The sequence below is a fragment of the Podarcis vaucheri genome, assembly GCF_965113315.1.
Source record: "Podarcis vaucheri genome assembly, chromosome: 1".
In the NCBI taxonomy this organism is placed as follows: Eukaryota; Metazoa; Chordata; class Lepidosauria; order Squamata; family Lacertidae; genus Podarcis; species Podarcis vaucheri.
In genome coordinates, this window is record NC_138759.1 from 134175012 (window position 1) to 134191174 (window position 16163).

A 16163-nucleotide genomic window follows, 5' to 3' on the forward strand; every position below is an offset into this window, starting at 1 on the left:
ATAAGTTTTCTTTTCCCAACCTAATCAGTATTGTTCTTCATCAGTTTCTGGAAACTGTGGTTGAGTGGATGGGGTTAACAAAGCTAGAGGTGCTGGTGTTTTGGAGTCCCTATGATCTGGTAAAAAGAATTAGGGGCTCAAAAGAATAAAAGAAGAGTCTACTGGGTCAGGCCAATGGTCCATCCAGCCCACCATCCTGTTCTCTCAGTGCCCATGTGAGGGAAGCTTGCAAGCAGAACAGCACTTTTTCAACCCGCCATTCCCAGCAAAAGATATTCAGACTCTTACTGCCTCCGACAGATTCAGTTCAGTTTGATTTACTGTGTTTAGTGAGCAGCCATTACATGCATTAAAAATAATCATAACAAGAATACTGCTAATAATAGTGGTTTATATTTCTACTTCCCGACCTTTACAAGGTAAACCATTTCCCATTCTCCCTTTAAGTTTTATTATACAAATTTGTAAAGCCTTGGCAAAAAATTTGGATGTTCCAAAGTACATATACCTCTCTACATCCTCTGAGAGTCTATATGGCTCATATTCCAGGCTGGCTGGAAGCCTAAGCAGAAGCTTATTGTGGGTCTCAAAGTGTACACATAGTTCTCATCCAGATTCTACCCAACATTAATTGAATCAACAAAATTTGATAAGAGTTGTGCATTAGCATTTCTTGCCTGCTCTTTCTTCTTTGGTTTCGGCTCTTTTTCTTTCCCTTGCTTCTTCTTTTTCCCTTTTTCTTTCTTTTCTTTTTCCCCCTTTTTCTTTTTCTTCTTTTTCAGTTCTTCTTCTTCTTTAGCAATTATTTCAGCAGCCACCTGGCAGAATGAAGCAAGGAGTCTAAACAAAACAACTAGCTTCGTTCCAGCTATCAAGCCAACAAATCTAACAAACATAACATAGTTAACCCTTGCAACTTTATGTTATCTTGAATATTTTCTTGCTAAATGATATAGAGTTCAGCCACCAAGATCAGTCCACCCTGAGCAAAAACGAATCATCGCTATTATTTTACTCACAATAAAAACATAACATTTCATGTAGCCACTCCTCCAAAGAAGGAACCTTTAGCAATCAATGCTCTTGCTACCACTATCAGATTCGTTATCAGTCTCCTGTTTTCTGATATGTGTTTCTTACTGTGCTATTTTTAAAAATACTTTTTCATTTTTTGCCTATAGCTAAAAAGATTACTCTAGAGATATTGGTGCAGAATAACTGTAACATGAAAACTAGCCAGTTTGGTCCAAAACTTCTGGAGGGCACTAGGTCTGCTGGAGGCCTTCCTGCAGCAGCCCATTGCTCAGCAATGGGTAGAAAAGACAGGCATGTGCCTCACCTTGCAGGAAGGCCTATAGGCTTAAAAGGGAGTGGGAAGTAGTGCTTTCCTTGAACAGTGATCAGGAGTGGGCACAAGGCAGATCAGGATCTACTGATAGATCTCTGGCTGATCAAAGCAAATTGATGATCTGATTAGCCACCCCTACATGCAATGAAGTAAATTATACTGCTGATATTTAAAAAGCCTGGGACGCGGGTGGCACTGTGGGTTAAACCACAGAGCCTAGGACTTGCCGATCAGAAGGTCAGTGGTTCGAATTCCCGCGACAGGGTGAGCTCCCGTTGCTTGGTCCCTGCTCCTGCCAACCTAGCAGTTCGAAAGCACGTCAAAGTGCAAGTAGATAAATAGGTACCGCTCCGGTGGGAAGGTAAACGGTGTTTCTGTGCGCTGCTCTGGTTTCGCCAGAAGCGGCTTAGTCATGCTGGCCACATGACCCGGAAGCTGTACGCCGGCTCCTTCAGCCAATAAAGCGAGATGAGCACCACAACCCCAGAGTCGGTCACGATTGGACCTAATGGTCAGGGGTCCCTTTACCTTTATTTTAAAAGCTTGGGGAAGAGGGTGAGCAGAACTGAATTTTCCTGTGGAAGGGCTGTGAGCTCTGTTTAATGCTGGTACTCAAAATCAACTTCTAGGCTCAGAATTTTTAGTTCCAAGTGCCTGTCTTTTGCACCTGGTGGATCTGGGGTTCTAGTAAGAAACTGAGTAGATTCCTTCCCACCTGGAATCTTTTGCCTGGAGAAGCAGACAATAGTCCAAGCTGCACATGGGAGTCTCCAGGGTCACATATCATCCGTCACAAATTCACCAGGGTGGCTTGTCTAGAGCAGCCGGCACTCAGCCCCCCACCCCACCCGTAACATGGAAATGATGACACTTGTAATTATTTCAGAGGAAAAATAAAAACACAAGAGCGTAAGAATAGCCCATCTAGTCCAGTATCCTGTTCCCACAATGGCCAGCCAGAAGCCTATGGGGAAACCTGTAAGCAGGATCCATGCGCAAGATCTCTCTCCACTATGAAACGACCCCCCTCTCTTCCCCCCACCCCACATTTCCCGGCAGTTCTCTTGACCCCTGTAGCCCATTTTGTAGGGAGGACGGACTCCCACCCAATTTAAGCATTACAGATATAATAATATGCGTGAAGCACTTTGATATAAATGCTAACTATAAAGAGCTGTAAATATTTGAGTAAGCATATGAGGAGGGAAACAGGCATGGAAGGAACCGGGAGGAAGAACAAGAAGAAGTGTCAAGGGTTGAAATGGTGCCGTGGCCAGGATCCCAGGGATCCTGGGAGAAGTGGAGAAATTAGAAGGTCACAGCAGCTGAGTGAGGTTCATTTCTACAGTTGTATCTCCTAAATATTTGACACCCACTGGCAAATCTTCAACTCTGAGTGTCCCTATATATGTAACAAATTCCAAAACGCTGGCATTAAATAATCTTGTGGCTCTTTTAGGATGAATAGATTTATTATGACATGGGCTTCTGTAGGCTAGTCTTTACCAAAGAAACAGTAACTTCTGGAACACTGTCAAGGGGCAATGTTAACACAGTACACAGTACTTAACCTCGGGTTAAGTACTTAATTTGTTCTGGAGGTCCGTTCTTAACCGGAAACTGTTCTTAACCTGAAGCACCACTTTAGCTAATGGGGCCTCCCACTGCCGCTGCGCCACCGGAGCATGATTTCTGTTCTCATCCTGAAGCAAAGTTCTTAACCTGAAGCACTATTTCTGGGTTGCGGAGTCTGTAACCTGAAGCGTATGTAATCTGAAGCATATGTAAGCCGAGGTACCACTGTACGTAATTACATGCTGAAGAAGAAGTGTGGCCAGTAGCATAAACCAGGGATAGTCAACGTGGTGCCCCCAGAGAGCCCCAGCCTTCAGTCCATGCTCAAGGCCGATGGGAGCTTTGAGCCCAGCAACATCTGGCACCATGCTGCCTACCCCGACGGAGATTTGAACGCCTAGCGTTCTGTGGGTATAGAAATACTTTAGGCTGGTTTTCGCATTGCTTTCCAGATGTGGGATGGGATGGGGAATGGCTCCTGGAATGTGGCAGAAATTGTTAATACATGTGTGGAACCTTCATGTGACTTGACTGGCAGATCTCATTAAAGGACTCTGCAGAGGAACCGTTTGGCGTCTAGAAATTGTAACCTGTGCCTCAGAATCAAATTCTCTAATACAGAAGTCACGTAACAAGCTTTTAAAAAAGAGAATATGAGTTAGGAAGGGGGATAAAAAAGCCCTAGTGCAACTGTGTTCAGACCTCTGAGTTCCAGATGAGATTTTAATTTTAATTTGGGGTCTCCTAATGCTGTAAAGAAAAATATTGCATAGGAACCTGGAATGTAAGAACCATGAACCTGGGTAAGTTGGATGTGGTCAAAAATGAGATGGCAAGAATAAATATTGACATCCTGGGCATCAGTGAGCTAAAATGGACGGGAATGGGCGAATTCAGTTCGGATGACTACCATATCTACTACTGTGGGCAAGAAACCCGTAAGAGAAATGGAGTGGCCCTCATAGTCAACAAAAGAGTGGCGAAAGCTGTACTGGGATGCAGTCTCAAAAATGATAGAATGATCTCGATACGAATCCAAGGCAGACCTTTTAACATCACAGTAATCCAAGTTTATGCACCAACTACTGGTGCTGAAGAAACTGAAATTGACCAGTTCTATGAAGACTTACAAAACCTTATCGAAGTGACACCAAAGAAGGATGTTCTGCTCATTATAGGGGATTGGAATGCTAAAGTAGGGAATCAAGAGATAAAAGGAACAACTGGCAAGTTTGGCCTTGGAGATCAAAACGAAGCAGGGCAAAGGCTAATAGAGTTCTGTCAAGAGAACAAGCTGGTCATCACAAACACGCTTTTTCAACAACACAAGAGACGACTCTACACATGGACATCCCCAGATGGGCAACATCGAAATCAGATTGATTATATTCTCTGCAGCCAAAGATGGAGAAGCTCTATACAGTCAGCAAAAACAAGACCTGGAGCTGACTGTGGCTCAGATCATCAGCTCCTTATAGCAAAATTCAAGCTTAAACTGAAGAAAGTAGGAAAAACCACTGGACAGGTAAGATACAATCTAAACCAAATCCCTTATGAATACACAGTGGAAGTGAGGAACAGGTTTAAGGATTTAGATTTGCTGGACAGAGTGCCTGAAGAACTATGGATGGAGGCTCGCAACATTATACAGGAGGCAGCAACTAAAACCATCCCAATGAAAAAGAAATGCAAGAAAGCAAAGTGGCTGTCCAACGAGGCCTTACAAATAGCGGAGGAGAGAAGGCAAGCAAAATGCGAGGGAGATAGTGAAAGATACAGGAAATTGAATGCAGATTTCCAAAGAACAGCAAGGAGAGACAAGAAGGCCTTCTTAAACGAGCAATGCAAAGAAATAGAGGAAAGCAACAGAATGGGAAGAACCAGAGATCTGTTCAAGAAAATCGGAAATATGAAAGGAACATTTCGTACAAAGATTACCATAATAAAGGACAAAAGTGGTAAAGATCTAACTGAAGCAGAAGACATCAAGAAGAGGTGGCAAGAATACACAGAGGAATTATACCAGAAAGATATGGATGTCTCGTACACCCCAGGTAGTGTGGTTGCTGACCTTGAGCCAGACATCCTGGAGAGTGAAGTCAAATGGGCCTTAGAAAGCACTGCAAATAACAAGGCCAGTGGAAGTGATGGTATTCCAGCTGAACTGTTTAAAATTTTAAGAGATGATGCTGTTAAGGTGCTACACTCAATATGCCAGCAAGTTTGGAAAACTCAGCAGTGGCCAGAGGATTGGAGAAGATCAGTCTACATTCCAATCCCAAAGAAAGGCAGTGCCAAAGAATGCTCCAACTACCGCACAATTTCACTCATTTCACATGCTAGCAAGGTTATGCTTAAAATTCTACAAGGAAGGCTCAAGCAGTATGTGGACCGAGAACTCCCAGAAGTGCAAGCTGGATTTAGAAGAGGCAGAGGAACCAGAGACCAAATTGCAAACATGCGCTGGATTATGGAGAAAGCCAGAGAGTTCCAGAAAGACATCTACTTCTGCTTCATTGACTATGCAAAAGCCTTTGACTGTGTTGACCACAGCAAACTATGGCAAGTTCTTAAAGAAATGGGAGTGCCTGATCACCTCATCTGTCTCCTGCGAAATCTCTATGTGGGACAAGAAGCTACAGTTAGAACTGGATATGGAACAACTGATTGGTTCCAAATTGGGAAAGGAGTACGGCAAGGCTGTATATTGTCTCCCTGCTTATTTAACTTATATGCAGAATTCATCATGCGAAAGGCTGGGCTGGATGAATCCCAAGCCGGAATTAAGATTGCCGGAAGAAATATCAACAACCTCAGATATGCAGATGACACAACCTTGATGGCAGAAAGTGAAGAGGAATTAAAGAACCTTTTAATGAGGGTGAAAGAGGAGAGCGCAAAATATGGTCTGAAGCTCAACATCAAAAAAACGAAGATCATGGCCACTGGGCCCATCACCTCCTGGCAAATAGATGGGGAAGAAATGGAGGCAGTGAGAGATTTTACTTTCTTGGGCTCCATGATCACTGCAGATGGTGACAGCAGTTACGAAATTAAAAGACGCCTGCTCCTTGGGAGAAAGGCGATGGCAAACCTAGACAACATCTTAAAAAGCAGAGACATCACCTTGCCAACAAAGGTCCGTATAGTAAAAGCCATGGTTTTCCCAGTAGTGATGTATGGAAGTGAGAGCTGGACCATAAAGAAGGCTGATCGCCGAAGAATTGATGCTTTTGAATTATGGTGCTGGAGGAGACTCTTGAGAGTCCCATGGACTGCAAGAAGATCAAACCTCTCCATTCTGAAGGAAATCAGCCCTGAGTGCTCACTGGAAGGACAGATCGTGAAGCTGAGGCTCCAATACTTTGGCCACCTCATGAGAAGAGAGGACTCCCTGGAAAAGACCCTGATGTTGGGAAAGATGGAGGGCACAAGGAGAAGGGGACGACAGAGAATGAGATGGTTGGATGGTGTTCTTGAAGCTACTAGCATGAGTTTGATCAAACTGCGGGAGGCAGTGGAGGACAGAAGTGCCTGGCGTGCTCTGGTCCATGGGGTCACGAAGAGTCGGACACGACTAAACGACTAAACAACAACAACAACAATATCCTTTTTGGCTGCACCTGTGGATCCAACCCAGTAAGATCAAATTTGGTACTATAAATCTGGGCCTACCATAGGTAAAGGTAAAGAGACCCCTGACCATTAGGTCCAGTCGTGGCCGACTCTGTGGTTGAGGTGCTCATCTCACTTTACTGGCCGAGGGAGCCGGCGTACAGCTTCCGGGTGATGTGGCCAGCATGACTAAGCCGCTTCTGGTGAACCAGAGCAGTGCACGGAAACGCCGTGGGCCTACCATACATTGTTTCAAAAAGGGAATAAATAATAATCCTTTTTTAACCTTATGTCTGAAACAAATGCTACCTCCTCTGGAGTTTTTTCAGCAAAAAGAACAGCTGAACCGCCTTGTTCTTCGTCAGGGTAATCCGGAAATCTTCCTGTCATGTGCCTGTGTGAAATAAAAGGCTCCATTTCAAAAACAGCACAAAGCCACATGTTGCTTTTAAGTATTAATTCAAAACGGTTAGATAATTATATATGGCTAATCAGCAAAATGGTGTTCCTACTCAAAAGCAGTTTGATGTGGGCAGGCGAAGCAAATAACTAGAGATGAAGTGTGATGTGGTAGAGACAGCTATACAGTGGTGCCCCGTAAGACGAATGCCTCGCAAGACGGAAAACTCGCTAGACGAATGAGTTTTCCGTTTTGGAGGTGCTTCGCAAAACGAATTTCCTATGGGCTTGCTTCGCAAGACGACAATGTCTTGCGAGTTCCTGCGGGTTTTTTCCCCTTCCCCCCTTTTCTAAGCCGCTAAGCCGCTTATCAGCTGATCCGATCAGCAGATAAGCCGCTAAAAGCTGCTAATAGCGCTAATCCGCTAATCCTTCAATGGGCTTGCTTCGCAAGACGAAAAAACCGCTAGACGAAGAGAATCACAGAACGGATTCTTTTCGTCTTGCGAGGCACCACTGTATATTCGCAAGACCTGGATGCAACTCTTTTCTAAGGCAAGCCGTGTTCTCTCTATTCCAAATGTATGCAATGGAGATGGGTTGCTCCCATCTTAAAGGGTTCTTGCGATCACTCTCTTGCAACTGCCCTAAACATCATTTACATTAAGTCTTATTCTGTTATGTACCATGCATTTCATCCTATCTTCTAAATTACTGAGGCAAAACTGTAAGAATGAGATGTTGGACCACATTTTTATGTAAGTTAGCTTCCTGAAATTGCATTCATACATTGTTCCATCTAATTCAGAAATTCTCTGACAAGCTCAGTGCCCATACAGTACCTTTCAGTAATTGTTTGTCGACATGTGGAAAATGAAACTCTGTGTTTCATTCTTCTGAAGTCATTCCCTTGGTTCTGCAAAGTTCTCCTTGTCCATAAAAATTAAGTGTTGGGCAAGGGGCAGAATCTGCTTAACGTGAAATATCTCCCCCAATAATGGACATCTCTCTTTCCCTTATTTTCAACTTTTAGCAGAGTAAATCCCACAGCTGAGCAGTAAATGGCTCTTTCTTTCCCAGATTTTTTTTAACATGATGGGGGAAATGGTTTTTACATACAGAATTATTTCTAACAAAGAAGAACAAATATAAGGTACAGATCCAATTTTGTATTTAACTTAAATATTAGAAGTCATGCCAGATTATTCTTTTTTATTTTTTTTACTGCCTTTCAATGCATGCATTTGAAAAATGGCACTTGGCACTAGAACTGAAGTACAGATGATTTGGCTTGCTTCATATTTAGGCCACATTAGAGAGAAATGTGTTGTTAAAAACAAGCATAACTAATGACTCACTGCAGCCCTTGATTGCCCCCAAGTCAATTCTTTAGCAGTTTCAGCTGTTCCCATTATTAATCTGTCATGTCCTCTGTGGGGAAAGATGGTCCAGCACGAGGCACTGGTTTCAGGCTCTGTACATCTGCGCTATGCTCCATTGCACTGTGCCTCAACATTATGCAATTAGTCAAATTTTAAACATATGTACACCAGCTGAATCTCTGCAGTGGCAAAGGCTGACATGCTGTTCTCTACTACATCCTGACCTTGCAAATATGTTCCAAAGAGCTAGGTGCAGATGGAAAAGAACTTCAATGCAGAGAGAAGGCTGAATTACCTTTTGTAAATCAATAATGTAGGGCACAAAGAAGCCCTCTTCCTTTTTGGAACAAGAGTAATGTTGAGCTTCAGGCACTGAGGAGAAGAGGAACATGGTGCTGTGATCTGTATGTGTTGTGTGCCAGTGCCAAGCAGAAGCAAGCTCAAGGCAGAGGGCTTCATTGGCCACAGTGCCTGCTGGATCCTGCCCAATGTTGGGGCATCAACATTGCCATCAGATGTCAAAGCGATAAACAACTACCTGACATTCAGAAGACATCTGAAGGCAGCTCTGTTCAGGGAAGTTTTTAATATGTGACATTTTAGTGTATTTTTCATCTTTGTTGGAAGCCGCCCAGAGTGGCTGGGGAAACCCAGCCAGATGGGCGGGGTACAAATAATAAATTATTATTATTATTATTATTTCAAAATGCAGTAATAACAATTATTTTCAGCCTAAAATGTATATTTAATATCTGGGGTTGTTTTAAGGCTGTGGTTGTAATTTATTGCAGTTATGACTGCTTTTTAGATTCTGCTAGGCCAACTTAATGAGTTTGACCAAACTGCGGGAGGCAGTGGAAGACAGGAGTGCCTGGCGTGCTCTGGCCCATGGGGTCATGAAGAGTTGGACACAACTAAACAACAACAAGGCCAACTTATTCATGTTTTAACTCAGGACAGTTATATCCAATAAAAAAGGCTCCTTTTCAGAGGGCCAAAGAAACTTCTCATATTTCCATGGTTCACACACGTACTCCCTAGGATGCTCATTTACTATCTTAGTGTTAAAGGGAAAATTTGGGAACCATTACTCTCCAAAAGGTTCCACCTTAAAAGGAGTTTTGTACAACATTACCCAATGTAGATAATGCCAGGGACACTGATCCACAATTTCCTCTGGTCTGCAGGAGTCCTGGCACTACATAGCCATACCCCCAGAACAGCACAATAAGTAAGAGACAGTGATCATTAGGGTTTAAATGTTCGGAGAAGCCAGAATTGTTCCAAAGGCAGTAGATTCAATACTGACTTTCTGAAATATTTCCTTATGTTCACATAAGCAAGAATCCGGATATCTTTTAGCCATAGTTCTAGCTCACTTTTAGCCTATATTGGGATGTAGCAGATTAACTGAAAGCATTCAAAATAAGCACTTTCTCCCTCTTTGGGTGGCATCCAGTACTAGTCCTATTCAGGCATGATTGATTTTTGGGTCATTCATTTTAATGGGTCTACTTATATATAACTTAGTTGGATACAATCCTTTCATTTTTTTACTCCTATGACTACTTTGACACATAAGACCTACTGTATTCCTTGGGACTCACCTGTAAGCAAACACATTTACAATTATACTGTAGGTCTCAAAAGAACTGAATTTGTAATTTGTATTTTTTGAAAATCTACGCCAAAGAAAAGTGAGTAGTATAACAAAGAACTATGTCACAGTTAATTAAAGCAAATGAACGGAAAATATTCTCATTATAAATAATAGTATTATGATGAACTTAAATTATTTTAAGAGTACTTCAGCTACAAAGAGCTTTCCCAGTTTTTAAAAAATACCCAGCACTGAATTGCAAGGAAGTCTCTAATCATACTCTTTAGTCTCCAATTACAGCATAGTTCTGAAACTCTTTCTGGTGCCCAGCAGACTTTGAAGAGAAAGAATGCTTCTAAAATTAGATTGGTATGCCCCTTTCGTCATTGCAGCCACCTTACAATGGAAACACGCATGAAACATGGTTGTGGCAAACATCCCAGGTTCAATCAAGTTGTGAGGTGGCACAAGTCTGGCAGTTCTAAAGCTGTACAGTGGTGCCTCGCAAGACGAAAAGAATCCGTTCTGTGATTCTCTTCGTCTAGCGGTTTTTTCGTCTTGCAAAGCAAGCCCATTGAAGGATTAGCGGATTAGTGCTATTAGCGGCTTTTATCGGCTTATCTGCTGATTGGATCAGCTGATAAGCGGCTTAGCGGCTTAGAAAAAGGGGGGGAGGAAAAAAAACCAGCAGGAACTCGCAAGACATTGTCGTCTTGCAAAGCAAGCCCATAGGAAATTCGTTTTGCGAAGCACCTCCAAAACGGAAAACTCTTTCGTCTAGCGAATTTTCCGTCTTGCGAGGCATTCGTCTTGCAGGGCACCACTGTATTGCTCCCATAACCTCTGATCCAATAAACATATGGACCTCTGCAGTGTGGCTTGCAGAATGCAGAAAACGCAGGTATGCACATATTGGCTTGCAGACAGGCAGACCTAATTACCTTAATTGCCAGTACAACTGGAGGGCGTTGGGAATACTTTTCACAGCCTTGACTCAAGGTAGCCAGAGAGCACCTTGGCTGTGAGGCCTGGAAGAGAAGACCTGCTCCCTGCCTTGCTAGCCTTTGCCCACCTGACAGACTCCAGCTACAAAAGCTAAAGCTGCCGAACACTCTTGGGCTGGGGTGCTGTTTAGGGGCTTTTGTTGGGGTGGGGTTGTTGCTGTTATTTTATATTAATTTATGTATCTTTATTTTTATGATGCACATGGAATTTGTTTGATTTGATTGTGTACTTTCTGATGTTTTATTTATGGTTTATGACTATTTTTGTTATGTTTGAAATTCTGAGGTTTTTTCCTGTTGTAAGCTACCTTGAGCATGGTTTGAACTATGGAAAGGTGGCATACAATTAAAACTATGTATATATGTCCTTATGGAAGAGTACGGCTGCTGCTGCTGCACTGTGAGTTGGGAAGGCCGCTCCCTCCTTAGGCTAATTCCACCTGATCCAGAGAAATTTACGGTCTGCAAATAAAAACATCCTGAAGATCCCAGGCCACAGAGAGGTTAGGCTGGCCTCAGCTAGAGCCAGGGCTTTTTCGGTTGTGGCTCCGATCTGGTGGAACGCTCTGTCACAAGAGACAAGCGCCCTGCAGGACTTGACATCTTTCCGCAGGGCCTGCAAGACAGAGCTGTTCCACCAGGCCTTTGGCCGGGGCGCAGCCTGACTCCCTCCTTTGGCAATCTGCACAGAATCTTGCTTAATGGTTGCCATCAATTTGATTTTAATTAATTTTATAATGAATGTTTTTAGAATGCTGGATTATTTTGATTGTTGTTAGCCGCCCTGAGCCCGGCTTCGGCTGGGGAGGGCGGGATATAAATAAAATTATTATTATTATTATTATTATTATTATTATTATTATTAATCTTTTTTCTGTTATTACAAGATGACCACTTTTAGTAATTAATGTTCATTCCCCTTTTTGAAGTTTTTGTAAAATTTTGTATTCTGTATGATAACTGTAAGTCACTTGCAAACATTTAATATAGTGAGTCTCAAATAAAGGCAATAGATAAAAATAATTAAAATATGATTATTTGTAATAATAATAATAATAATAATAATAATAATAATAATAATACAGGTAAAACAACTTAATTTACTGGCCCTTCCTTCTTTTTGTCCAATAGGAAGGTGCTGCTTAAGTACCACCCCTGGTGATCCCTGGACTAAAAAGAAGGAACTCAAGCAATACTCAGTCCTGGGTGTTTGGTTGCAGTGCATGTTGAATTGATCTCTAAAAATTGTATGTAGTAGCAGAAGGATCTCTTTGTGGGAACAGGAGGGGGGTTCACTCAAAGAATTTGTAATATATAAAAAAGGTTCTGAAAATTCAACATTGGTTGTATTTATTATTAATTTATTAAATGTGTATCTTGCCTTTCTATGTGGATGCCCAATATGGCTAACAATAAAATACACAGTAAAAGGTGCAACAGCGTGCAACTCACAGAAAAGTTGGAAATCCCTTGAATTGTTACAAAGTACTCTCAGTTCACACATTATATTTTCACATCCAGGATGTTTCATGAATACAATTATAAAGTCAATGTGAATATGGCAAATAGAGGTTTGTAAATACTTGCATTATATAAATATATGTCAGGGAGCTGTGATTACCTGTGATTTTTCATAGAGTTTATATCATATTTTTTGCTCTACAAGACACACCAGACCACAAGACACACCTAGTTTTTGGATGAGGAAAACATGAAAAAAATATTCTGAATATCAGAAGCCAGAACACTGCTGCACAGTGAAAGCAGCAATCCCTCTTGCTGTTCTGGCCTCTGGGATAGCTGCACAGCCTGCATTCGCCCCATAAGACGCACACACATTTCCCCTTACTTATTAGGAGGGAAAAAGTGAGTCTTATAGAGCAAAAAATACGGTACTTAGGCTGCATTCATATGCATTTTCCCAATGTTCCCTAACGTTAATTTCCCACTATATTTGAGCTTTCACATGAACACTAAACCTGCACTATACTTTGCTATATTTACAAAGGAGCATTTAAATAATGTGAAAGCTCAAATATACTGCTGAAATTAACAACCATGGAAACATAATAAGAACCGAACAAATGATTGTGTACAAGCAGCCTTGGTGGCTAAAGCTGCCATCTTAATCTCACTTGCCTGGGAGGAATTCCCACGGAACTAAATGAGACTTATTTCTGAGTAGACATGGTTAGGATCCGTGCTTTCTTTCTGGACTACTGGCACCTTTTTTCCTAGAAGAAAAGCACTGCTTGGGGTTGCAGCCTAAGCCAGGTTTTCTGCCACACAAAGTCTGACATAGATAAGGCCAGCCTTTGCAAGGATCAGTGCGCAGAAATAGATGCTTCTTGAAGCATTTTACAGTATGTGTCAGAGGGACAAAATTGGGGTGGAGGGAAGGAATATTTGACAGCAAGGAGTGGGGAGGGAGGAAAGTATTAAATAGCAGTTGAGGGCAATTAAGGTGGAGCTATAAAATATTTCAAATAACGGGAGGCAACAGAGTTCCCCATGAGTGAATGTCTGGCTCTGCCACAAGCATATATAAAAAATATTTCAAAACACACTCTTTTATAAATTGAAAAGCACAGTGAGATAGAATAACAGAGACTCTTTTGGGTAAAGATATGAGGAATGCTGTGTGTAAGATGTACATATTCACCGTTTTGTAAAACAAAATTCCAATGTTTACATGGAGTGGTCTTCACTTTGTGAAATAAGCTGGTATGCTATATTTCCTTCCAATTGCTTTCCCCTCCCTTACCTGTATGTAGCTGTTTCATTCTGCATATGAGTTACTTGGAAATTTGGTTAGAACTGAGTTAAATGTGTGTGTTTTTTAAAGCATATTATTTACCTGGACCCTCAAGTGTAATTGGCAAAAAATGCCCTAAAGACAGCCAAGAATTCCAAATTATTTTAGTTTAGATATGCAGTGAATTAATTGTGTCAAAATACACAAAGGAGTTGCACACTGTACACCCCAAATAACGCTAACAGACTGTTCCCTACCCACCTTTTTGCAAATCATTCTCAATTTAAAACTTACTCTCTGTATCCTTCAAAGTGCGGTACTGATGGAGATTTATGTCAGTACAACTCTAACCTAAACATTTCCCCAGTAATAGACTCAACTGTGTACTACCTAATCTCTATATTTCTGCATGGCTTTACGTGTGCTGCTCCCTTCTCCCCCTCGCCATAACTCCTCTCCCTAATTGCCTAAAGGGCTCTGTCAAGATAATAAAAAATAGTTCTTCTGAGAATAAGGATAGCTGCACTCATTTTCAAGATTATAAGGAATGTTAGATTTGTTATGAAACAAGACATGAAAAATTACTGTGCAGTGTAAGAAGCACAGTCAATCTTTCTGGGGAGTAATGGGCTCTGTGTTTCAAAATTCCACCTTTGAGTCATTCTTTATAACCAGTTATAGGCAAACTTTATTTATTTTTGTTTTTATTGCATAATTTTATTACATAATAAAAACGGTTTGGGAAGGAGGGGTTGTTATAGCACTGAATGTTTGAGCAACAAAATCCTCCTTCTGCTTCAGAAGGGCCCAGGAGCCACAAAAACCTGCATCTGCTCAGAAAAATAAGTCCCACTGTATTCAATGCCATGTCCGCCCGAGTAGTAAGTCTAGGGCTGCAGCCTTAATATAGAACAGTGAATCCTTGGAGAAGACTGATAAAGGCCGAGACTCGGGGGCACGGCCGTGAAGGAAAGGAGAGGGCTGCTCCAAAGCCCAGAAAAACAGCTTGGAATGAAAGCCCCCTGCTATCTAAGAAAACCCCAAACCTTGAAGAAAAGAGAGGGCTGAGCAAAAGGACTCCAAAAAAACTGAAAAGAAAAGATCTTATTCAAAAAACACTAATGCATTCAAGGACACTAACGCAGGCGGCAGTGAAGATGGCACTGCCCTCAAGAGGCCTCTTCCTCTTTGGAGAAAGAAAATGGTAAGAATATCTAAAGGGAAGAGTTTGCAGCACAAGAAGAAGCCATAAAGGAGCTTATTGAAAACACTTGGAAAGAGCGAATGCTCCCAATGGAAATGAAGTTGGCAGAACTCAACACGGGGCTTGACTCTTTAACAGAAACTACAGGCAGGCCCCCCCCCCCATTTACGCATGTTCAGTACGTGCGCAACCATGTGTAAGCGCATCAGGCCGAACCCGGAAGTGACCCAGAAACGTCATAAAGACGTCACTGAAACGGCAGAATGGGGGCAGGCTGGGGATGGGACGGGATGTTTGCAGCTTTCCAATGGGTTTCAATTTTACATGATTTCCCCGACAGACACGGTACCTCTGAAGGTAACCCCTGCGTAAGCAGGAGGCTGCCTGTACATCAACAAAAGAATTAAGCCAAATCCCTGACAAAAAGATCAAAGAATGACAAAATGAAAACAGAGATATATGCAACAAGTCTGAAGATGCAAATTGATTCTCCTATTTTGTTTTTATAAATTTCTGGGGTTTTTTTGAAGAGGGAGCGGAAGAGAATGGATTCCGCACAATTTATTGCTTCATGGCTTAAATCACTGCTTCCAGACCTCATAATCTCTACTGCTGATTTTGAATGGGCACACATGGCAATTGCACTCAAACTGAGAGAGAGGTTCACCCCTGGCCTGTGATATCATTGTCTGCTTTGCCCCTTACATGGAGGAGGAGGAAGTGTGGAACAAATGGAGAAACCCAATATCTGTAACTTATAAAAGCATCCTAGTTATGGTGATGTGTTTCAGATCTGGCTTCTGAAACACTGAAAAAGGGAAAAATTCTACATGCCTGCACTATTAAACTGCAAGAGACTAGAAATTTCTGAAATTCTGTCATTCACTAAAGAACCGACTTAAGAAAGCATCTGACACATCCAAACCATTCCCGAGATGGACAACCAGAAAGTGCAGCAGTTAAGATTTCAGTCTGATGTTATCAAGTAAGAAAGGGATATTGGGGATATCAACAATTGGAGAAGCCAGGCTCAAATGAACAGCAGCTGGCCTCTCCAGAAGCCAACCAAAAGGCAAAGAAAATCCTCTCGCTTTTCCACATTTTGTGGAGTGTTCATAAGGGATGAAAGATCTGCATGCTAAGCTATGATATGAACACAGAAAGCCGTCTTATACTGACCTAGATCACTGGCTACTGCTGCCAGAGATAAGATGCCAGGGATCAGAACTTCGGCTGCAAAATGTGCTGATCCCTGCAATTTCCCCAAATGCAGGAAACTCG

At 42.0% G+C, this 16163-nt stretch overlaps 1 protein-coding gene and 2 long non-coding RNA genes across 4 annotated transcripts in view; 2 read left to right on the forward strand and 1 right to left on the reverse strand.

The window, feature by feature from the left end:
• Positions 1 to 10411, forward strand: part of LOC309525592 — an 83402-nt gene extending 72991 nt beyond the window's left edge. For both annotated transcript variants that reach the window (XR_014216446.1, XR_014216447.1), the window contains 2 exons: positions 8018 to 8090; positions 10312 to 10411. This is a non-coding gene — a long non-coding RNA (uncharacterized lncRNA). The remainder of the gene's footprint in view (positions 1 to 8017; positions 8091 to 10311) is intronic.
• DRC11 (dynein regulatory complex subunit 11) overlaps positions 1 to 16163 on the reverse strand; it is a 97963-nt gene that overhangs the window by 40896 nt on the left and 40904 nt on the right. Inside the window, exons 7-8 of the mRNA XM_082236523.1 lie at positions 6848 to 6932; positions 678 to 818 (exon numbers count right to left, since the gene is read on the reverse strand). Coding sequence (XP_082092649.1) covers positions 678 to 818; positions 6848 to 6932 — 226 coding nt within the window. The remainder of the gene's footprint in view (positions 1 to 677; positions 819 to 6847; positions 6933 to 16163) is intronic.
• LOC309525126 lies at positions 10743 to 12261 on the forward strand. The gene is made up of 2 exons (XR_014216057.1): positions 10743 to 10820; positions 12055 to 12261. It is a non-coding gene; the product is annotated as an uncharacterized lncRNA (long non-coding RNA).